Genomic DNA, 25,770 nt, shown 5'->3' with positions numbered 1-25,770 from the left:
AGCAGCCCCAGACTCTGAATCCTTGCAATGCACCGTTCATGTCCCACACTTTTTTGGAGTTTCCCTGTCAGGAGCAGGCATTCAATGTCCTTCCCTCTGGGCTTTCTCTAGAGCCGTGGGTGTTTACAAGATGCATGCAGTTTGCCTTGTCTCTGATGGGCAGAGGCATAAGGAAACTGCCATACTTGGACAATGGGTTCCCCCAACAGGAAACAGACCATCCAGGATACAGTTACCCTCCTTGCTCACATTACATCGCTTGATCTCGTGAACATGGGAAAGTACCCTAGTACTGAAGCATACCATATAATTAATCACCATGAAGATAGATTAATTGGGAATCATAGCTACCCTGTTGCCCCAGTGTGTGCAACTAAACCTCCAATAATACAGAAGGAAATGCATCCTTGGTTCACTGAGAAGATCGCAGTCTCCAACTCCGTGGAGACATGAGGCTCCAAAAGAAGGTTCACATGGCAAAACCTGTTACAACCTGAGGGTGGCCTGGCTGGGCCTTAAGTTCCATCTTAACTATTTTGAGACACCATGACACTGTTCTTACATGGAAGCTCTGCAAACTTAAGCTCCAAAGGGTTCTACTTAAGGCCCCCAAAAGGGTCACTGAGATCCTGGACCATACTGCTGATATAACGAGTGGTTGGGACGCCCTGATGATCACACCCTATGTGGATTGACATATAAGCTCGTGGCACCCTTGGCCAGGCTATCTGTGCCCGTGGGTTCGGCCCCTTGGAACGGTGGGCAGGCTGTGTCATAACATTCCAGGAAATTATCGTGAACACTAGAGCCCTGGTACAAGGGCGTTGTTTGCTGGATGCTCGTAACAGCATTTCTAAAAGGATCTTGCAGCTAGTTATTCATCTGTCACAGCAGTATTTCCCTGTCTAAGTACAGATTGGCCCAATGGGTGACAGATTGGTACGAATGGGCTGGGAGCTCAGTCCTACCGTGATGTGTCATTGCACAAGGAATATTTCATCCTCATGGCCACAGGATGTCTATGCTGCAGCTACATGAGTGTCCACCACCTCTGCTAGTTAGTAGGGGTATAACAGAATGCTAGTAATGATTATAACTGTGTCTGTTAACACCAGATAACTGCCAGAGTTCCCTGTTGTTTGAAACCGTCCTAAGTAGGCACAAGTAGGTTCAAGGAAATGAATAGATGGTACATTGAGCACTTGTAAGAAGTTATGCATCACTGACATGAGAAAGTCTTCAGGATAGAGGAGTTTAATGTCATGAGAGAGGCTGGTGAGGGAAATAACTTGTTTCAGAGATGTTCCACAAGTTAACTATAAATAGATAAAAAGTATGATGTTCATTTTATTTAAAAAAACAAAAAACAATGTGTGGTGTAATAAGATGAATAAAACCCTGCAGTTTTAGGAAAATAATCCACATCAGGGTTGTAACAATAACTCCAGTGTACATCGGGCTGCATCACACGATTCGGTTGTAGATTATTTTCCTTTAACAGCACGACCCCAAGTGTTTTATTCCTTTTTAAATGTAGTAAAAGTAAGTTTGAAGTGCTACACTGTGAGAAAACACCCTCAGTTATCCATAATAGAAATCAGATTGTACCATTGGCTGTGAAAGGACAAGTGTGTGCCCTGGTATGCTTGGCTAGGCTGTGTGCAAGAGTGTGTGTGTGTGTGTGAGAGAGAGAGACATACCAGGGTGGGTAATTATGTGCCCCTGCAGATGGTAGTCCGGCGTGAGTGGCGGCACCGTGATGCCCTGGCAGTGACGACCACTAACGGGGGAAAAACGAGTCAGGTGTGTGCTTCAGTTTCAGAAGCTACACTAGATGCATAGCAAGAATTGAGAATGTGACCTTTTATTGAGGCCTTATACTGTTCGTACAGCACTGTACAAAATCTTTTGTAATATTCATTGTCTTAGAAGGTCGCTTTATAACTTTAACATTATTGGGTCAATGCAAACTTTTTTTTTTTCTTCATTTTTAAGCGTTTTTCCAACCATGAAAGTTTACAGAAAAATGTTTGCAGGTCGGTAAAGAAGTACCATAATACTTAACAGACCAATTTTCAGATTTTTCAATTTTTTTATAAATAAAAAAAAAAGAAAGCTTGTCAGGGTTTACCTGGAAAAAAAGCGAGTGTGACAGTCGAAATCTCCAGATTCTCAAAGGTGTTGAGAAAATCTTACCAACCAGTTTCCTTATAAACCTGCACAACTTGTACCTGAGACTACTGATGTGTTTTTAAATACAAATGTTAGTGACTGGTTAGTTTATTACTGCTCTTTCTTTTTGAAGGCATCTTTGCAAATTTACAGCATTACTTTACATGTGACAGACTTTTGCACAGTACTGTATACCATTTGACAAACGTATTTGTTTAACACAGTTTAAATCTTGATTACATGAAGGTCTATAGTATAGAAGTGTTAATGGAGATGTAATGTATGTGAGGGAATCTAACATGGTTGTCTGTTCCCTCCCATTCGGGGCGTTTACAGCCCCCACAAGTGATGGTGCGAATGCGCAAGGTTGGAATTTATCCCCACTTAAGGGTTTCAGCATGACAAAGAAGCAATCCTCCTCATCCTTACTGTTGCTATTTGTCTTCTAAATAGAAATTTTTATTTATTAATTTCATTATCTGCTCTGGCTGTGTCTGGCTTTGTTCTTGCTTGTATAACTGTGTCTGTACAAGCTCAACTCTACATGGCTGGCTCGGTATGGCTCTTCATTGTGGTTAGAATGTAATGAATGGTTAAAGGTGCTGTGAATGCTCTCTGCATTCTGCATGTGGATATTTTTATATATATATATATATATATATATATATATATATATATATATATATATATATATAATATGTATATATATATATATATATATATATATATGTATATGTGTATATATATATATATATATATATATATGTATATGTATGTATATGTGTATATATATATATGTATATATATAGATATGTATATATGTAATATATGAAATATATAATTGCCTGTATAAATTCCCATATAAAGAAAAAGCATGTTTATAACGGTAAGAATTAATTTTTTTTTTGCCTGTCTGTTTTAGATTTGTTCTTAGACCGAGTGGGCATGTACAGGTGGAGCTGGGGACGGGAGGTCTATTTTAAGTTCTTAATTTGATTTGAACTTGCATTAAAATTAGAAGTACTACTTTGCGTAATGGTGCTGACCAGAATTCACATGTGCACTTTATTTTTGCAGCCTAACAAGAATATTTGGTTCAAATGAACCAACAGGATCGATTTCTAACATGTAAAACTGTTTTGTATTGAAACCTGGTATCAGACAAAAAATGTTGCTGACTCAAGTGTTTAGCTGAGTTACAGTACCTAACTATGCAGGACAATAAAGGAGAAAAGTATGCCAAAAGTATGTGCACCCCTGACCATCACACCCATATGTGCTTGTTGAACATCCCATTCCAGATTTATTCCCCTCTTTGTTATAATAAGCTCCACTTTTTCTTCAGGGAAGGCTTTCCACTAGATTTTGGGGTGTGGCTGTGGGGATTTGTGGTCATTCAGCTACAAGCACATTAGTGAGGTTGAGGTCAGGTACTGATGTTGGGATGTCGAGGACCCTCCAGTTCCAGTTCATCCCAAAGGTGTTCAGTGGGGTTGAGGTCAGGACTCTGTGCAGGACACTCGAGTTCTTCTAACTTCTTCCAACCTTAACACACCATGTCTTCATGGAGCTCACTTTGTGCACTTTGTGTGATGCTTGAACAGGTTTGGGAATCTTAGTTCCAGTGAAGGGAAATTGTAATGCTACAGCATACAAACACATTCTATACAATTGTGTGCTAGGGTTACCAACTTTGTGGTAACCATTTGCAGAAGAACAACATATGGGTGTGACGCTCATATGTCTCAGGTGTCTTCATATTTTTGGTCATATAGTATAGATAGATGGGTAGATAGATAGGTAGGTAGGTAGGTAGGTAGGTAGGTAGGTCGGTCGTTCGGTCAGTCGGTCTTATAAGGCTATTACAATCCCTCTGACCATTTGTTGAATATAGCACAAGTAAATATTTTCATTTTAATGTGGATTTATTTATTTTTTTGTTAAAGTGTAACTCATGCACTCCTGACTAGCCATGAGTTGATGAATAAGGGCCATTGAGGAATGAGTGGCAAGAATAAATAAATAAGGCAATTCAGCAATAAGCAGTAGAATCACTTCACCTCTAGCTTTCACACTGAATATTTTCAGTGAAGAATTATACTCCATCTACACGTTAATCACTGCACAGTCTAGTGTTCCCTGCTGCCTCTGCACCTTTACACCTTTTCACTCTGCTCTCCTGCACATTTTTATTTCATTTGATACCATGACCTCGTTTCTCATCCACATTTCACACTGAATGCTCCAACAGGTTGGCAAGCTGCGAACCGTCTTGCTTTTCTTTCTATTTTTGTTCTTTGCAGAAAAGAGCTAAGAAAATCGAGGGTGAAACGCTCTATACCAGACATAGCAATTTAATGTTGGAGGTTTGTATCTGGAGATTGTCCTTTTTCGCTCTTTACCTGCTCTCTATCTCTCTATCGCATGTTTTATTGCATGGATATTTCTGTCTCGTTTCTGTGTTTCTTTGCACTCTACTCACTTCTTTTCACTGTGTCTGTTTTTTTTCCCCATTTTCTGTAGCTTGGCCCAAAACACTTTGCATGCACAATTTATCTCAATAATACTAAAGCAAGTATCAATTTCCTTCCTGACAGTTTGTGTTACATTTAAATTTTGAATATAAATTGCTTAAATATCTGTTTGGGAATTTTGTCTGTCTTATTTAATAAATGTCTGAAAGTCATTTTATTTTTTGGCTGAATATCTGATCTGGATATAACAGGATATAGCAGTGACTATATACTGAACATAAAACATCAAAATGTACATGGCTGCTTCTCATTTAGTGTATATTTAGGGGGCCAAGCACCGAAGGTGTCTAGGCATTCTATTCTTCTTCTTCTTCTTCTTCTTCTTCTTCTTCTTCTTCTTCTTCTTCTTCTTCTTCTTCTTCTAGCATGTCTATGGCTGCCCATAGACCTGTTTGATAAAAAGTTGTGAAATTTGGCACACTGATTGGGGAGGGTCTAAGGAACATTCTGACCAAATTTGGGCCACATGCTGCCAATGCTTTATGCTGAATTTGGAAGTACAATTATGGTCATAACTTTTGAACCATGTGTACAAAATTTAAAAGCCAGGCATCACTGGCTTCCCTGGGTTGAGATGAGTTCAGTGTACTCTGACATCAATATCCGTCTAATTAGATTTTTCACCCTCTTGTATTTTTCAAAACTTTTTTTCCTACTTCTAATACAAATTTTGTCCCATTATCACCGAATTTGTCACACATCATCTTCAGAGTAAGCCTCACAAAAGTTATCAAAAGAATTCTGAAATCTCCAAACAATTTTCCCATAATGGGCCAATGAATCTGACAGCAAAGCGGCCAAACAGGAAGTGTGGTGTATCTCAACAAGCACTTTGCGTGCTGACAAAAATCTTGGTAGGCACCTTCAGGACTATGACCTGAGTCTATGCAACAAATGTCGTGCCAGTGTCACCTACAGGTCAAAAGTTACAATAACATGCTCCAAATGCTTATATCTGACATTTTTGCTAGTCCTCCTCCAAATTTTGTCCAATCTTTACCAAATTTGGCTGACATCATCTCGAGACCTGTCTAAACGAAAATTATCGAAGGAACTCGGATATTCAAAACCATTCTCCCATAATGGACTGGCAAATGTGTGAAACTACAAATCATTCTTGAATCCCTTTGCCTATAGTTATGGCTCTGCTTTCCAGTGATTGCTTAGGCAACAATTGTAGCACATCTATGACTGTGCAGCTCACCAGGTCTGGGTGCTTGGCCCCCAAAAATGCTGCTTGCAGCTTTAAGAACTTTTGATACACAGATTGACAGACAGATTTAATTCTATTTCCATTCATGTAATCAGCTGCCTTACCTTCATCAAAAAGTGGAAATAGAAGAAACTGCCACCACTGAACCCTGTGATCATGCTCTCATCTGAGTTAATATTAAGATATCCACTCATTTATGACATCATTAACATGATGTGATTAGCTTTAATCCATACCATATGTCTGAGTATTCATGGAAGTCACTTAGTATCCTCTATCACACTACCTGGACTGACCTCTTGTTTAAATAAATAAATCACACCTGTAATCTCTTCTGTGAGCAGTTTCCATTTTAAACAGATAGTCCCATAGTTGTGGATGTGTATCTTAACAATTATTGGACTCCAAGGTGTGTGTGCATGAGGATGTCTCGAACATCCATGCTGGGACACTCACATGCGTATCACGTGTGCACCTGCTCCTGCATGACAGTATATCATTTCATTGAAGAATCCCAGATGCAAATAAATAAGAAAGTAATACAGTTAACATGGATAATCTGGCCTCTGCACTGGAGTAACATAGCTTTGTGCCAGAACACACTACATTGAAGCGGCAGTACAGAAAGTCATTAACCAAACTGATGTAGAGGATCAGATTAAAATGGGGCAAGAAGGCGAGAGCCACAGTGTGGGGTCTCATGTGAGTGTTTCACAGTGTTCCTGAGTAATTCCCCAAACGCTCTGTGGACTAATGTGGCACATTTTGTTGTTGTTTTTTGTCACATTTTCTGTCTGCTTGTGTGATTAGTGTCAAGTGTCAAGATGAACAGTAAAAAAAAATTAGATTCATAAATATTTCACATATATTAAACCTGGCTTGACCTGGTACTGGGACTGCGACTGAAAAAATAAACACTTAATGCTCCAAACCGACCCCCCCCCCCCCAAAAAAAAAAAAAAAAAAAAAAAGGGAGGGCTGGCGGACAATTTTAAATAATACAGTTTATGCTTTTGTGGGCCGTATCCATCAATATTTACACTGGGTCAGTATTTCCCAAAATGGGTTATACAGGTGCTTGACTTGCGTGTAAGTCACCTGTGTGTAGTTCACACCTCCAGATTTTTTTTCCTTCAATATCATCTAGACCACTGCATCTAAACACAAGCCCTTTACGCCTGAAAATAAAAATCAGGGATAGAAAATTTTGACTGTAGATACATTTTGTGCTGGTAAAGATAAAAGTTTAGACACAATATAAAACACATTGAAATAAATCTAATAGGAGTCAATAAAAATATATTGACAATATATTATGTTGCATGAATATTCCTAGATGTAATCGCATTAATTACTTGGTTAAACTTATTTTAATTTAACAGTATGGTTTCCATCCTATTTACTCAGCAGTTTATAAAATAGCACTTTATCCAGCACATGCTGTTATTTTCATTTCTTTTCTTTTTTTTTTTAATATCGTGCACCTATAGTTTATTGTGCACACAAATGAATGAACCCACAGGATACTAAAAAGAGTTCAAGAAATCACAATGTCAGCCTAATAAAACAATACCAGTGTTCGGGTTAATGTGATGCGCTGTCCTGTAAAGAAAACACACAGTTTGAAGGATGCAGTAACCCGAATGAGCACTTATCTGCTACATTTACAGCTCACTTCAAATGTTGTTTATAATTTTATCCATAAAAATGCTGTATACTTTCTGGAGGAAATGTATATGCTGTAAGGGACGAGCCGCTGCTCTTAAGGGCTTCCGAGTTGCGCAACAGAAAAGATTACGATCATAATCGTTGGGGGATTACGAGTTCAAATTCTGACCAGAGAGACTCCAGCCAATCGTGGGCAGCTGTGAGCTCATGTATGCAGAAGAGGGCAGATAGCACTTTCCTCCGAGCGTGTTACACTGTCCTGTGACGCAGCAGTTTGAAAAAGATAATGTTGGCCAGCTTCATGTGCCTCAGAGGAATCACGTGTTAGCCTCCTCCCTCCTCTATTGGTAGCTGTTGTGTGATAGAGGAGAGCTGGCTTGGGACCAAAGTGTAGTTTTGGCCTTCCAAGAAAGATACTGCTCATTTCTGTCCTACACTTCACAAGTCAGTCCCTCCAGGATTTCACGATCGCAGAAATTAACGCAAATTCAAGAAAACACCGCATTGTGCGACATTATCTAGAATTATTGGCACCCTTGGTAAAGATTGATAAAAGTTGTTATGAAAAAATTTGAGGTAATTAGCTTAATTTCAAATTAAAAGAATGAGACAACTCTAACCTTTAATTGAAGTAAAATTATTAAAAAAAAATTTTTTTTTAACAAAATCACACATTTTGGAGTTTTGAGCAACCCTAGATTTAGTACTTGTATATACCTATAATGCTTGATGAGGCATCTAAGACATTCCTCATTAAAGAATCTCTCCAGCTCTTCGAGTCCGAGGTCCTCTCTCATGGACTCAGCTTTCCGGCTCAGCTCACAGGTTTTTAGTGGATACATTTCGGTCATTATTTCCCCATTTTTTGTGTGGACTACACTGTCAGCCACCCATCAGCCACTGCACCTCACCTGAATACGTTACATGACTATCTGCACCTGATTCACGTTTGGGGTTAATGATCACTTGTATATAAGTCACGTTTTTTCACTGCACACATTGTCTTTCGTTTGTCTTACTTTGACATTGTGTCCGTTGCTGTGTCCTGTTCTTTGTTCTATGTTTTTGTTTCCTAGTCTATATGTTTTTACCCCGCATTCTAGATATCCTGTTTTGTGTTTTTGTTTTAATTCACATTTATCTGCACTTGCATCCATCTCTGGCTCTGTAACCAAAAAGGTTACCAATAATTACTCATGTGGCTTTGTTGAAAAATATCATTTTTGAAAAATGTTTTAATTTTCTTAGAATACAATTCAATAAAAGGTTCAATTTATTTAATATTTTCAGTGTTAAACACAACTACATCTTTAGCAAGGGTTTCTGGAGGAGACTTTATATTTAGTTCTTCTTTTTTTTTTTTTTTTTTTAACCTTTACCTTCCATCTGTTTTTGCTTTCTTTACTTTTTCCTGCCTTCCAGTCTAAGTGATTTTTTTTTTTTTTCTTCTGTCACTTCCTTCTCTCATAATGGCCTTTCACGTTGACAGGATCTGGATAAGACTCAATCAGGGATTATGCGTCACCACAGCAGTATCAGCGAGCTCAAGCGCAGCTTCATGGCATCCGTCCCAGAGCCGCGGCCCAGCGAGTGGGACAAGCGCCTGTCCACACACTCGCCTTTCCGCACAGCCAACATCAATGGCCAGATGCAGCCTGATGTGGTGAGTAGTATGCTATTGCTGTTCAGTTCATATCTAAAGAAATTATCATATTTATAATAAAATCAATAAAGTTCAGTGTCAGCAGTCTGCATTGATTTGGGACATTTATTCAGCTCTATTTATTATTATTATTATTATTATTATTATTATTATTATTAGTATTATTATTATTATTATTATTATTATTATAGTTAAAATGGAAGATCATAGGAAGAACGAATATTGTTGTTCTTGTGTTATTGTGTATAATGTTAACCCCAACACTATGCTGGAAAACAGAAAAATTCACAAATTATAAGAACAAATAGCAATTTAAAGAACTTTATTCAGCTCCTGAACCAGACGCCTTGTGGAACTTTCTGGAAAGGTTTCTATCTTCTGTCTAAGGTGACAGACTGACTGATTATGTTTCGAAATGACATCAAATGTCTTTCTCAAATCAAGAGACTGTTAAATAGGCAACGCTGGACAAAAATATCCATCTATTAATATTTTTATAAGATTTACTTCAGTTCTTGGGTTTGTTACATTCCAGAAAAATCATCTAAACATACCTCGGAAAAGTTCACTGGACACGCTGTCAGAATCTTCTATAAATCCGGTGCTTCTGCGAGTCAAAATGAGGTCCTTTTAAGCAGCATTTCATTAGAATTCCCATTAGTATTCAGAGAAGATTTTCTTTTAACGTTCATTTGAGAATGACAAAGTGCAACGAAGGTACAAGTTTTACAATATTTTTTCAAATTAATTAAATAATATTTTATCTAGAGCCCTGCTGAGATATGCACAGCGGGCCATCTGTAGATGATTATTTAACATTTATGGAAGGTCAGCACTTTGTAAAAGTCAGCAAGACATGCGAGTGAGTTCCTGTTATTACTCAAATTATACTGTAGCATTTACTTACATGTGTGCAGTTTTTGAGTTGCAGTTTGGGTGGGAATTCTGCTGAAACTTGGAAACCCTCTCTACAAGCTCACAAGGGGTTATTATTCATTCATTCATTCCTTCATTCATTCATTTGGTTATTTTCTTTCAGCTTACGAGATCACAGTCCCTTTGCACACACCTAGTGTGATTCTTTCTGGCAGGGTTTAAAAAAAAAAAAAGAATACTCCACCTGTCATTCATATCTGTATTTGTATTAATTCAGAATGCATTGTCTGTACAATCCAGATATTCCTTTGGATTCAGGTACATCCCTATAGCATGGGATAATTCCCAGCATCAGGTTTGTCTTACATAAGTCCTGCCCTTTGCTAAAAAGAGCCAACGGCCTTGTTGGTAAAGATGGAACAAAGCCTTTTCACACTGTACCTCTCAGGTGTCGTGTTAAGACCTCATTCAGCTGCACTTTATAAACCATTTCAGTCCACTCCGTCCGTATCAGAGGTGTGTTAGACTCGATCCCCCACATTGTGCACCCTTGTTTTCCGCTTTTATTTTTTTTCATTTAAGAGTAAATGAAGCTGAAAGTCATGTGACAGAGTATAGAAGTCTTTCACCTACACCGTGGGTTCTCAAACTCAAACCTTTTGCATCCAGAGTAGCAGAAGCACAGATTTAATGTTGACAACAGGGTGAATACAGTACATTTCACCATATTCATTTATTTTAGCCATTTAACGCTTTTATTCCTGAACTTTACACTCACGCATGTCACATTACGGAGGTAAGGAGGGATGCCAGTGCAGAATCTAATTTCAAACGTTTTAATGAGGTACAGACAAAATATAAAACAAGACTTACAAGAACCCAGGACTAGATGAAGGTGATACAGAAAGATAAGCCAAACAATACAAGACAACCAGTGCAGTGCAGAACGTGACTATTTATACATAAGTGTTAATGTGCCAAACATGAATCAGGTGAAAGACACGTGACATGGTTCAGTGGCTGATGGGGAAACATAGTTTTAGTCCTTTCCCCACATTACATGAGATGCACAGATGTAGCTTGAAACACTGTTTTCCAGTCTTTAAGCTATACTGTTAAAGACAAACATTAAAAAATGAGTGCAATAAATGTGCTAAAGAATAACTCAGTGTATAATATTACTCATGTGGACAAGCTGGCATCTCAGCTGAAATCATTCACAGAGCTGCCTTATAGCTCAGTGAGCGATGGAGGATGCAGTGTCTATCAGCAGTGCCTGGGAGGTTTTTCCACCATTTATGACCTCAGTAGAGCATGGACACAAGCACAAGTGGGACTGGATAGTACCGTGCAACCCACAGCTCCAAAAACACTTTCACACACTGGTCAATACAGAATTCACTACCACGGTGCAGGAATTGTACTTCCACTTTATTCAGTTTTAAAGTACATCAACAGTAAGTGCAGGAGGAATTCTTTGGAGAGAGATTAAAACCTCACGGCATGTCAAGTGATATCAAAGCGATAACGTTGCGTAAAAGCGGAAGAAAACTTTCAAATAAAGACCCTTTTCAGCATAGTCTTACTTCCACAATGTGCAATGTAAAATCGGCTTCAATATTTTCAGACTAACAATGTATATTCACCCTGCTTTCTCAGATAGTATAATATATAATAATATCTAGATACGTTACTACTCAAAAGTTTTATATCCAACATTTCAGTTTTTCTGGGCCTTACAAATGTTCCCCTCTGTGATCCAAACACCTCAAACATGGACTCATCTGTCCATAACACTTTTTTCCAGCCATCCTCTGTCCAGTGTCTGTGTTCTTTTGCCCGTTTTAACTTTTTGGCCAGTCATAGATATTTGGCTTTTTCTTTGCCTAGAAGGCCAGCATCCCCGAGTCGCCATGGAAGATGAGGCTGGTGTTTTGTGGGTACTGTCTAATAAAGCTACTAGCTTAGGAACGTGAGGTGTCTATTTCTCAAACTAGAGACTCTGATGTATTTATCCTCCTGCACAGTTGTGCACCGGAGCCTCGCACTTCTCTTTCTATCCTGGTTAGAGGCCGTACACGCCTTTTTTTATAAGACATCTACAGTTTCTTGGGAATTTCTCATGCTGTAATAACCTCCATTTCTCAGAAGGACAGCAGACTGACTAGTTTCTGAAGAAAGCTCTTTCTTTCAGTCGCTGACTGCACGAGTGGTAGTTGAGATTTAGGCAACCGGTTGCCCCATCTCCATGTATGTTATGAGGTGTAAGTTGAGACTCGGTGTAAATCATTAAAAGAACTATACACATCAAAATATATAGCACGTGTTAGAAATGAACATTATCAAAGTACTGCAATGTCATAGGGAGTACAGTCAGATTTGGTTGTGTATATGCTGTTAATGGTCTCCTTTATTGAACAGTGGACTAGTTCATGTATTTCATGTAAATACCATAATGAACTTTCTTTTACTTTCACACTATCTGTTACCCAGATGAGGATGGGTTCCCTTCTGAGTCTGCTTCCTCTCAAGGTTTCTTCCTCATATCATTTTAGGGAATTTTTCCTCACCACCAGCTCACTCAATAGGGATTAATCCACACACTTAAAATATGTATCCTGTGTTTATATGTTTCTGTAAAGCTGCTTTGAGACAATAACCATTGCTAAAAGTGCTATACAAATAAAATTTAATTGAATTAATGGAGGGGAAAACAGGGATATGGGTTAACACCTGATATGTGCCACATTTAGCTAATCTTATTTTCATGATCTAGCCTTGTGTAACCATGAGAATTGGAGTTAATTTATGCTGTTCATGCACCGATCAGTTTTTTGGCTGAAAAATGCTGAATTGTGAGTTTGGTTTGAATGTGCTTATAAGTGTCATTTCCAAGACTCTCTCGCTGCACTGTAAAACCGGATAAGTTCATTTAACTCAAATTTTGAGGTAATTAGTTTAGATGAATCAATTTCTTTAAACAAATACACTTAATATAACAAAAATTTAACTTAAATTCATTTTAAATTACAAAGTTTTTGTTATATTTAAGTGTATTTGGCTTAAAGAAATTGATTTATTAACTTAAAAATGTTGAGGTAATTAGTTTCCTCAAATTTTTTGAGTGAAATGAACTTATCCGTTTTTACAGTGTGGTTAAAAAGCGAATGAAAAGTGCACACTTTAGTAGACACTTATGTCAGCTGTACAGTAGGTGGCGGTATGCAGCTTAAATGTGGCCTCTTAAGTTCTTTTTCCCTCTGGGTTTATACGCTGCTGATAATGGCTGCAAAGAGACTGCGAAATGTGGTTCTGCTTTCAGTTGTTTACTTCCTTTACTTCCAAAAGAGTGTGCACTAAAGACCTAAAGCTGTGTTGTTGTTTTTTAAACGCTACTTGCTGTGTTTGAGGATTTGTTCCATGCTGGCTTGATGTCAGCATTTTCCATCCTTCAACCTCAATAACCCGCCTCGTGCAACGTTTGTTTAGTATAATATACGTGTTTTACTGCTGTTCTATTAAAGCATGGGATGTTTTTACGGTTTGCTATAGTCACCAGAATGGAACATTTAATGTTAAAGCAATTGCGTTTAGGTACACAGTAGTGCAATGCTACAGTAAACCTAAGAATTTCTCCCAAAATTAGAGATTTATATAAAGAGTATGATGTAACGCACGTTTGAAGGCCAGCTTAATCTGTGGTTTCATGTGTGGTTCACACCCGCAGAACTGCCTCTCGCGGGATGCTTTATTTATTTATTTATTTTTTATTTATTTATTTATTTAGTTAGTTAGTTAGTTAGTTAGTTAGTTAGTTAGTTCTTCACACTGCAAACAAATGACCACTTACCAAGTGAAAATATCTTGAATATAGTCACATCGATCTAGTATTTCCTGATATAACACAGCAATAAACCAAACATAAAATTATTAAACCTATTTCTGGACATTATTACACAGTTCAAGCTTGTTGTTTTATTCTGTTGGCAGATCAGTTTGCTTCTTTCTAGAAATAAATGCTTAAAATGAGCAAAATTTCGGTCCGTACAGGATTTCAGAGGGAGGGTTTTTTTTGTGATTGTTGCTGCAAAAAAGCTAGAGATGCACGGATACTAATTTTCTCAACCGATACCGATTTTTCAGAGTGATATCGACCGATGCCGATAGTTCTGCCTTTTATGCCTTCTTTTAAATTAATAATTAATTCCACAATTCTGAAAGAAATGCAGATAAAAAATTTATTCTCTCCATTTCAGGAAGTTGTTTCACAGTAACTGATCTCATAAACAGAAAACACATTACTCTAATTAACATCAACACATGAACTAAATTCTGAAGATTAAAGTAAGATTTGTTAACTTATTGAATGTTATTAATTCATATTAACATTGACTGAATTCTAGACAAACTCCTGTTAGTCTCACATTCACTCACCACAAGCAAAAGCATTTCTACTTCATCATCATCATCATCATCAAACAGGTAATATATAATATAAACTTTTTTATATATTAACATTAACTGGATATGAAATACACTACTCTACATATATATTTTTCTGTGATGTGTATATATAGCATGAAAAATTGCCTTTATCGGCCGATATATCTTGCTTTTCAAAATTTGCAGTGCAACTTGGAGTTTTGTGCTTTTTTTTTTTCTTTCTTTTTTTTTGGCAGACAACTACTTGAATTGGTGAAACTGCAATTGCATGAAATGAATCGACACACGTGAATCGAAGAGGGATTTGGCTGAATGCGCGTTGTGATGACGTCAATTGACATGTTCCGGCCCAAATCCGCAGAAATGTTGACAAATTGCAAGCTCCTCTGAAATCCTGTACGGACCGAAAATGATCTGCCAATAGAACGAGACTATTTCAAGCTTGAAACGAGCACAAATGGCTTACAAATAGGTTTCATAATCTTGTATTTGGTTTATTGTGATCTTATGATAGGAAACATTAGATGAATTTGATTAGATTGAAGGTATTTCCACTGGCTAAGATGGCGTTTTCTGCAGTGCAGTTGGTGTGGTGTGGTACTCCAGGATCAGGCTTGGGAACCTCTGGACTATCTGATCAGCTGTGGTTGCAATAATTTGTGTATAGTTTTGGTTATCAGTATCAACATTTCTCAAGCGATACCCAGCTCTAGTCATGGTGCATCTGTGTAGATGTAAATGTAATATGATCTGATACTTAAAGCCATTCTTCACTTTGTGGACTTTTTGTACAGACTCCTGTAGTGAAGACTCACACAATCACCGTTTCTGATGTGACCAACTCCCCGAGCAGTGAAACTGCCACCAAGGAGGGTCCGATAGTGCATACTGAGACTAAGACCATTACATATGCATCTGCTCAAGTAAGGGAAAGATTGTGACATATTCTTACTTTTTTTTTTTTTTTTTTCCACCTGCTTTGCATTCACTTTCCAGTTTCTGGATGAATGGCTGTGCATTGTTAGGTTTTGTTTTCTATAGGAGTAGTTGTTCACTATGTCTGGTTTCGCATGTTTGGGAATAATACTTCTTCTCGTATCTGTGTTTCTTTTAGCCTGATGAGAACGTAGGGATGCTGCTCAATGCACAAACCATAACCTCAGACACTTTGAGCACCACAACCACGACGCAGATCACAAAGGTGAGGGGCTTCTGATGCTGTCTTTAAGGAATGAGTGTTTTCGTTCCTCAGCCATTTTTATAGGACATGAGCTTTGGTGTATATTTTTCTCAATCTGACCGCTCCATTTTCTCAGAGGGTGAAAGGAGGAATCTCAGAAACCCGAATCGAAAAGAGGATTGTGATCACTGGCGACTCTGAAATTGACCACGATAAGGTATAGTGTTCTACGTTCTGAAATATTTGACTGGTTTTATGTTCTTTTGATGATTTATCTTATGCTCTTGTATTGTGTCGCACAGGTTACCACAAATTACTAATAATGTGAATCCAAGCAGTGACACAATGATAAATAGCTCATGGAAATGTATTATTTATTGATGATATTTTTGGTACTCATTAAAAATATTAATTGATGGGGTTTTTTCTGTCATTTTTGACCTGGTCTGCAGGCTTTGGCTCAGGCAATAAAGGAAGCAAAGGAACAGCACCCAGACATGTCTGTTACTAAAGTAGTAGTGCATCAGGAAACCGAGATCACCCCAGAGTAAAATCTACCCCCTAAAACACATACAGGTGAGAACAGTTGATGTTCCTTCATCACTGATTTAATTGAATGATGCCTGATGATCGATTGTATAACTTTGATACAATAATACAGTGTTCAGTTCGAATCAGCCAGTTCATCCTTGTACACAATGTGCTTGAAAATCCAAATTAAGAGTGAAGAAATGTCTATAAACGCCTCTGCATCCTGACGCCCTCACACTGTGCCACGGTCCTGTCATGATTGAAACGACACCCCTTGCATCTGTGATCGTTACTGAAGTTTAAAGCTGCCTGGTCCTTGTTAAGGCAGGTAATGTGTTCTAGGAGAAAGAGAGGGAAAAAAAGAAGGATTTGGTGGTAGTAGAGCCATGTGTGTGTAATTGAGGAACTGTGTGTGTGTGAGGTGCGGTGTGTCTGGCATGGTTTAGTGCCCTGCCATGGTGGTTTGTATACACTTAACTCTCTCAGGCTGATCGCAGAGGCTGGCCCTGCTGTGCGTGCAAAGACATGGCTCTGGATGACTTCTACTCTTAATCAAACATGTGTTGTTTACTTTAATGCTTTAGTCTCAGGCTGTGCAAAGGATTTTATCATTCGGTACCCTCCATTCCTGGTGTTGTAGCAAGTTTTGTGTCTAGACTTTCATCCTACATCACCATATGTGTCGCATTTTTGCTCTGGTACATTACGTGTCTGAGTATTTTGAGTTTTTTTTTTCTTTTTCTTGAGTCTTTCTCTCAGCATGTTAACTACCAGACGGACCTAGTAACCTCTGAGATATCCATCTTTCCCATAGAAATCCATCCCTGATTCACATACTCACCAGACTGCATGCCGAAGCTCCAGACTGCTTCTGCGGCCTCTCCCTCTGTCAGGATGGCAGGATGAACACTACTGATCACACGTTTCCTGGATGTTCCAGTAGATTCATCACCTATAGCATAATTTTTCTGTAGCACCTCTCTCTCTCTCTCTCTCTCTCTCTCTCTCTCTCTCTCTCTCTCTCTCTCTCTCTCTCTCTCTCTCTCTCTCGATGTCCATATTGTAACTGTTATTGTTCATGTCAGATTGTTCTAGCAAAGCAAAGAAAGACATGACTTGTAATGAAATTTTAAATGTAGATTTTAGTGGGTTTGATAAACAGTAGGTTTTTAAGACTTTTTTTAAACTTTTAAAAAAACAATTATACTGTGGAGTTTTGGGTTCTTCACACGGGACAAAGGAGCAACAGCATCGGAAATATATTTTGTTTCTTTGTCTTCTTTTAAAGAATATTAATTATTGTGAACAAGTTCATCGCCTTCTTCTTCCTCTTAATAACTATTAGCATTATGATGTCTTCTCTTTTAGATTTTTCTTCACTTGAATTCTTTTGTCGCAAATGGAGTTGTTGTTTATTATTATACGAAGGGCTGAAGGGTGCAGACAAACGGTGAATCTGTATTCTAGTTTTCGGTGTATTTTCAGTTGTTAAGTTGTGTGTGAACTCACCATTTTAGATTGCCTGCTCTTTTACATGCAGGTTTTATGTAGTCTAGGTTGTATTTTATCCCTCCTGACCAGCAAGTGCAGTGAACATCACCTGGTTAGATTCTTGTGCATGTGCACAGACACACTGAGACCTTCCAACAGTGAGGTATGATGTAGTGTTTGCTATAATTATCATCATCGTACAGTCATCTTTCAATATCTTCATGTCTTGTCGACTTTGGACCACAACGTCTATAGAGCTATCTGATTAACAGCTTGTGACTATGTTCAGCGATACAGGTCCCTTAGACCTGCGTGTAGACGCTGCATGAACACAGAGTGCGGAAGCAATTATGAATTTCTAGTGAGCTCATATGATATTGCTTTATGTGTGGAAAATATGGGCAATTTGTTTGCTATTTTATTTCTTGTACTGGAGAAAGCACTTCAATTTACAGATGTTTTGTCCCTCTGTTTGAGAGCTGGTTGATGCCCCGCTCATAACAGTGGGGCATCTGGGCTCGGAGTTCAGGTGGCTCTCCAGTAATTTGGTTCATGTACAAACACAGGTATCGTTGACACAGTGCATGTTGTTGGCCTTGTACAAAGCAACCCCGCAAAATCTAAACCCCTAAACAGTTCCCCACACCACTAAAGAGTCACACAGATTCTGCCCATTAAGGGCAGGGGCTGTTGATGGGATGCTTTACAGCTGAAAGTATTGCCACTGCAGCAACTGCATTAGATCAGTGGTCCTGATGGCCTTTTTGCAGGAGAAGAATCTCCAGTTTCACTGTAGTCCGTAGACTTTGTCAGGTCTCATGGCCCTGACAGTGTCAGACCGCAACAGACCCCTCTAACCCAAGATGTTCATTCCCTTTTGGACAGAGGAGCAATCACAAAAGTAGACCCTATTGTCCAGGGCAAGTGGGTCTACTCAGTGCTCTGTCTTATTCAGAATAAAGACAGTGGTTTTGTCCACTTCTTGATTTGACAGGGCTTTCAAATGTTATTCATGATGTACATCCACAGGACATCTTTTCACATTCCCATGGCCAACAGAACTTAAGCAACAAAAGGTGCATTTGAGGTTTGCCTTCCAAGGACAGGCACTCCAGTTCAGAGTTATCATTCAGAACGTGGAAGAAGATTCCAGGGAATGATGGCTGTATTATAACAGTCTTTGTGTCTCTGTTGGGAAGTCTCAGCATTGTTGCACTAGGGCTTGCATGACTACTAATTTTTACTAATCAACCAGTAACTAAAAAAAAGGATTTGAGTGCTAGACTGTTTTTTCCATAGTTTAAGCAAAAAACTGCCAAAAGTGGCCAAAAGTATGTGGACACCTGACCGCCACACCCATGTGTTTCCTCTCCAAACGGTTACCATAAAGTCTGAAGCACACAATTGTATAGACTGTGTCTGTACGCTGTAGCATTATAGTTTCCCTTCACAGGACCTAAGATTCCCAAACCTGTTCCAGCATGACACAAAGTGTACAAAGCGAGCTCCATGAAGACATGGTGTGTTAAGGTTGGAAGAAGTTAGAAGAACTCGAGTGTCCTGCACAGAGTCCTGACCTCAACCACACTGAACCCCATTGGGATGAACTGGAACTGGAGCCTCCTCGACATCCCAACATCAGCGCCTGACCTCAACCTCACTAATGCTCCTGTAGCTGAATGAACACAAATCCCCACAGTAACGCCCCAAAATCTAGAGGAAAGTCTTCCCAGAAGAAAGTGTGGAGCTTATTATAATAATCACATATGGGTGTGATGGTCAGGGGTGCACATACTTCTGGCCAAATAGTGTATTTTTACTTGTGCATTAAAGAATGTGTCAAATTGTATTTCAATTAACAAATTGAATTTCGAGATTCAGTGCTTTTTTGGCTATATTGTTAAGGATGAAAGTGAATTAATTGGTGCAATAAATATGCAAAACCTGTGCATAATATCAGACTATTAAGGATGCACAGTTCTGAAAATACACTCGTGAATGAGCTGGTGGTTCAGCTGAATCTGTTGATTCGTTAAATCATGGAAGCTCCTAGTAGCTTAATGATTGATGGAGGATGCGATGTCTACAGCAGTATCCACCATGTTCACTAAGTGCATCACAAAACAAGTTCGGATCGGACTCTGGACTCTCGGTGCTGACGTATCGCTGAACTTGCTCTAAAAAAGCTGAGTAGGATCGGATCGTGAAGAGCACCCCATGGCTCTGAAAGTGCTCTTGCGTAATACGTTCAAGCAAAAGACAAAAACACTTTTTGAAAAGCATCGTCTTGTGCATTGACCGTAGAATTGGCTTCATCTAGTCTGAAATACTTTCAGACAAACAAAGACTACAAAACCTGCATTCTTTACCATTTGGCTCACTGTTTGTTCCGACATCACGTCCTCAATGTGCTAGTCAACTGGTCTGTACAACTCCTAGCATACGCACATGCACACTAAGGTGATACCGACTGCCCCTGATGGTTTGTGTTCATAGACATTATAGTTCTATACAGAAATAGCACATAAATAAATAAATGAAGCCTCAAACCACTCCCTAACGCTCTAAGCGATTAGAAGAATTAGAGCCTGTTGTCGAGAACAGAGTAACATTACTGATTAAAGTAAATAAATGGTGCTTCTAGTTACTTGTGTATAAAACGTTTACCATCTTTACCGTTATAATTTATTTACTCAGATTGGCTACTCATTATGCTGATGTTAAAGACATGATTTATTTTTGTGGTGTGGGTTGCTGTCCCTTAAAATGAATCTCCAACATTTAACTCCAGCCCAGTTTAAACCAATTTACTTTTATATAGGATTTTGTAAAGACGCTTAAGTGTTATGTCCTTTTCAGTGTTGTGTCTTTTCATTGTGACACTCCTTCCTTTCTGACGGAATTTTAATATATCTATTCCTCCTTATTTAGCTCATGCACTGAATAAAACTCTACTTCAGTCCCATTTTATGTCTCAGTTTCAACAATGCATCAAATGTTGGATTTCATTCCCTCTCTTTCGGTCTCATTTCACTGATTTAGATCGTACCCCATATGTATCTACGGCTGTACTGCAAATGAAAGAGTAGACATCTCTTAAAGGTTTGGCGGTGTGGCTTATTGACGGCCTCCTTGATAGACGTAGAGAGCCTGGATGTATATACATAATATTCAATGCTGGTAATGAAGCAACACAGCTGAAAGAATGAGACTCATTAAAGTACTCTAAAGCATCACAGATGTCTGTTATTGATTGGTTTCTGTTTGGCTACAGAACAGCCATTATTACAGTCAGATATATTTCTTCAGACCATAGACCCTTTTATTTCTTTATGGGTGTGTTTTATTGAAGATACACAGACATACTTCATGTCCTCTCCATGACATACAGTCTGCATTAAGGTTTATTGGAATATCTTTTTTTTTTGCCTTGTAAACGTAGGACCTTTATTACTGTTGTTTCCGATGATTGCTTTGCAGTTAGAATCCTGAACATTTTGTAATGTGTTTTGATTGATCTGTGATGTTGTGTAGAATGATTTACATATTTTTAAATAAAAGTAGTAGACAATCTGTAGTGAACTTCATGGTTACTGAGCCAAGCCAAGCTCAGATGATTAAACAGGTGGAATCAGGTGTGGCTACTGCTGGATTGGAACGAAAACCTGCATCCACACCGGCCCTTTCTGGATAAGATTGGACTCCCCTGATGATGTACTCTCAAATATGATAATAGTCAATGATGTAATAAAAAAGCCTGTCATTTATCCAAACCACAGTTTGTAGTTAACACCAATATCCAGTGCCAAATCAGCTAAAAAAATCTTTTGTGCTTGCTGTACTACTTTAGGCCATGCAGATGCAGCTTTAACTGCAGAAGCATAATTAGGCTACATTCACATCTCAGGTTTCTTTGCACAATTCAGATTTTTTGCTCAGATCAGATGTGTCCATCCCGACAGGTCACAATCATAACTGCAAGTGATCCATATCTGTCTTTGATGTGAACGCATCTGTTTCCCAAAATGCCCCACATGTGCACATCGATTTCTTGGGGCAGTTGTTATGAACACTTACAGGATTCAGTATTTTCCTTCAAGTTTTGATTGAATTGATTGCCGAAGTATCAAGTAAATCAATTTCCACATCCTCCCACTAACTATAGTCACTGCTGTCGCTCAAAAGTGCTTTTGTGGGAAAATCCACGTGAATTCCAATCCAAGCATTCTCATTCATGTCACATGTTCAATTATCAGATATCTGATCTAAGACCACATCTGAAAGTGATTTGGGTCTAATTTGAAAACATCAGACATTTGGTCCACACAGTCCTGAAAAAAAAAACACACACATCTGTATCACATTAAGATAGAACATTGGAATTCAACCTGTTAATGGGAACATACAACCCCAAAAGTTGGGACAGTATGGAAAATGCAAAAAAAAAAAAAAAAAAAACACCCAAAAGAGTAATTCGAAAATTCAATCATTACATTCACATTATTGACACATTATTTGATGTTTTACTTTGTGAATTGAATTTATTTTTGAAAATATACACTCATTTCAATCTGATGACTGCAACACACTCCAAAAAATTGTTTACCACTGTGTAACATCACCTTTTCTTTTAATAACACTTATTAAGTGTTTGGGACTGAAGACACCAGTTGGTTACGTTTAGCAAGTGGAATTTTCCCCATTCATCCATTATGCATTTCTTCAGGTGCACCACTGTACAGGGCCTTCGTTGCCTTATTTTACATATCTTTCTGCATTAATGGTGTCCTCACAGATGTGCAAGTTACCCATACCATTGGCACCTGCACACCCCCATACCATGACAGACGCTGGCTTTTGGACCTGACGCTGATAACAACTTGGATGGTCCTTTTCCTCTTTGGCCCAGAGAACACGACAGCTGTTTTGTCCAAAAACTATTTTAAATGTTGACTCGTCGGACCACAAAACATGATTCCACTGTGCTACTGTCCATCTCAGATGAGACCGAGCCCAGAGAAGTCGGCGATGCTTCTAGACAGTGTTGATGTATGGCTTCCGCTTTGCATAGTAAAGCCTTAACTTGCATCTGTGGATGCAGCGGCGAATGGTGCTGACTGACAGGTTTACCAAAGTATTGCCAAGCTCATGTCAGGATATGCATTACAGACTCATGAGGGATTTTAACTAACAATCAGCAACAGAATTTATGTAACAAGAACAGTAAAAGGTATAACTTAAATGATACGGGCTGTGCCAGGAGGACTGTAATTTTCCATTTATATGTTTGAACACAAACTCACAATATTTCTACCATGTTTTACTGTATTTTACACATCTACCACGAATAGTTTTCACCAATTTAGTTTTCATGTGGGTTTCCTCTGGGTTCTCAGGTTCCCTCCCATGGTCCAAAAACATGCAAGTAGGTGAACATTTGTTCTCTACTGAAATTGGGCACCATGTGGTTTGCTTTTATGTCCCCAAGGATTTTAAATTCTTTTATTTTTTTATAACTTCATTTTTCAGTTCCATAGTGTCTGACGAAGATGCCCCCAAACAAGTACCAAACAATTTAGGCACTGGTCATGGCAAATCACCTATTTTTTTCAGGGCTTGACAAAGTAAACAGCCTGACCTAACATAGTACAAAGCAGAAAGAGTTCAATAAACGTTCTGTAATTTACATAGAGTAAGACATTATTTATGCTCATAGAATAAAATAATATGCCACATCTGTTCCAATGCAATCAAACAAAGTAAGAATAACAACAAATCTAGCACTAGTATTACACACTCATCTGATAGTATCTTTGAAATCCATTTTCAATAGGATGAGAATAGAAAAGAGATAAAGATGATGTAGCAGTGAACTTATAGAGACTACCTACAGTATGTCGGGTCACAGTCACAAGGAGGTGACTTTAGTACTTTTAATCTCCAATGAAACAAGCACACGGGAAGACTCCACTAGTTCTGAAGGAAATCACAGTGGTAGTAGAAGTGCAGCAGGATGTGTACCTTTTACATGTAAGCCCGTGTGGACTGAAACTCTTGTTAAAATGGAACCATTAAGTTTGAATTTGCCTTTAAGCACTGATTGTCAGGTGATTCAGCATTTTGAGACTCCCTCAATTATATAAATGAATTCAAAATCATTTCAGACCATCATAAATGAAACTATACAGCATATAAATAATACTGCACTCAATTCAGAGAGCACTAATTGGTAATTAGATGGTGCCTTCTGAGGAGGAAATCTCGACTTATATTGACTAATCTGAAAACATTCTCTGGCTCCCTGTAAAGCTATACAAGATTCATTAAATTGAACAGGGATGGGTTTATATATATATATATATATATATATATATATATATATATATATATATATATATATATATATATATATATATATATATATAATGAGACGTGACTGCAAGGGCATCTTCTACGTCTGCTTGCAGCTTACAGCATTTTATTACCAAAGAACAATCAACACCCCCACTTCTGCTTCTGAAGCCATCCAGATCCATCCATTAGAGATAGCTCTGATTTAGGTGAATTAGTCGATAACCTAACTGATATGAAATTAAAAATCCAAACAAATACTGTACATTCTATTTCTTCAATGTTCCCTCCAAAATACATGCACACACTCAAACATTGCCTTGGCTAGAATGCCTAAGGGCTAGTGCAAGACCTAATTAGCGATGTGAAGATGCTAACCTGTCCGAGTTAATTGGATATTGATGGTCAGCTTAATTTTTTCTCAGCTTTGCAATGTTCAGGCCAGCACAGAGAGATTTCTTCTCAGTTCTTACTCAGAAGTAAATACTTTCCTGGGATTGGTGGAATACGAGTGCCCACTTAAAGGGCAAGGTTTGACCTGTGTCCATGTGGGTTTCCTCTAGGTTCTCCTCCAAACCTCACAAAAGCCTGCTGATGGGTGGACTGGCTACTCTAAATTACTCCTAGCTGTGAATCAGTGTGTGAAAGTGTATATGGTGTGCATGGTACCCTGAGATGGACTAGTGTCATGTTCAGGGTGTGGTCTTCGAATAGGCTCAGGATCCACCGCCATTCATAAGCAAAGTCTTACTTAAGTTTCTCCTTTAATGCTCACTTGATTCCTGGAGTACGTTCTCTTCATCTTTCCTGAAAATGTTCAGGGAAAATTTTTCCATTGCAAGTTGTTATTTATTCTGCTTACTAATATTCTGCTCACTGGTTTTTCAAGGACCGGAGTGAACTATGATTTCACATGGCGCTTCAGCAATCTCAGACACTCAATACAGAAAGAAACCTTTCTGTGTCTCTGCTGTTTAACCCTCATGAACCTAAAATGCAGATTTCTATATTGTTGCAGAAGTAGGGAGGCTGAGTTAAAGTAAACCCCTGCTGTGCAGCATTTCAGCTTGTTGCTGTGTCTTATGTCTACACCTGGATCCTATTGACTGCTAAATACAGGGGAATAAAACTGTGCCTCAGAGACCGGCAGCAGTAAAAACAAATTACAACCAGCTTTAGGCCACAACTCTCCTGCTCATAGATGCACACACACTGTGAGAAAAACATGTGAACATCCTTACACCCAGTGCTCTGAGCTACATGACACATTGTTCAAAACTCGCATCCACATAAAAAAAAGCTTCAGGTTTGTCTATAATCCAAAAGAAATTTAATGGTAATGTGTAACTTCTATACTAGGAACAAAAGTCCAGTACAACTGTCAAAAACTCCCTGATATTCCTAAATAATATCTAGCATATCGTTAAATAGAAATATGTCAAATGGAGTCTTCATTCACAAAAGCACAGATCTGGATCTTCCTCCAGGCTCCCTCCTTCAGTCTGAAGGCATTAGCAAGTCAGCTTTACAAGCTGTAAGAACTGCTAAAGCCATCTTGTAAATGACCAATTTAATGAAAAAAAGATCATAAGAGGCAGCTTACATGCCTGGAGGAAACTATAAAGTCTAATAAGAGAGGACAAGTTGG

General features: G+C 38.4%; 1 protein-coding gene across 6 annotated transcripts in view; it reads left to right on the top strand.

Moving 5' to 3' along the window:
• Window positions 1-19,626, top strand: part of epb41a (erythrocyte membrane protein band 4.1a) — a 37,634-nt gene extending 18,008 nt beyond the window's left edge. For 2 of the 6 annotated variants that reach the window (XM_053684114.1, XM_053684113.1), the window contains 8 exons: window positions 1,729-1,803; window positions 4,476-4,538; window positions 9,077-9,250; window positions 15,364-15,492; window positions 15,684-15,770; window positions 15,886-15,966; window positions 16,202-16,325; window positions 17,095-19,626. In XM_053684114.1, coding sequence (XP_053540089.1) covers window positions 1,729-1,803; window positions 4,476-4,538; window positions 9,077-9,250; window positions 15,364-15,492; window positions 15,684-15,770; window positions 15,886-15,966; window positions 16,202-16,300 — 708 coding nt within the window. In that variant the 3' untranslated portion in view covers window positions 16,301-16,325; window positions 17,095-19,626. Of the gene's footprint in view, window positions 1-1,728; window positions 1,804-2,508; window positions 2,539-4,475; window positions 4,539-9,076; window positions 9,251-15,363; window positions 15,493-15,683; window positions 15,771-15,885; window positions 15,967-16,201; window positions 16,326-17,094 lie in introns of all 6 variants that reach the window. The other 4 variants (XM_053684118.1, XM_053684116.1, XM_053684115.1 and 1 more) reach the window with 4 other exon arrangements.
• Window positions 19,627-25,770: the final 6,144 nt, after the last annotated feature.

This window comes from Ictalurus punctatus, chromosome 12 (genome assembly GCF_001660625.3).
Source record: "Ictalurus punctatus breed USDA103 chromosome 12, Coco_2.0, whole genome shotgun sequence".
NCBI classification, from domain to species: Eukaryota; Metazoa; Chordata; class Actinopteri; order Siluriformes; family Ictaluridae; genus Ictalurus; species Ictalurus punctatus.
Note: the sequence above shows the minus strand (reverse complement) of the source record. Positions and strands in the feature narration are given on the sequence as shown.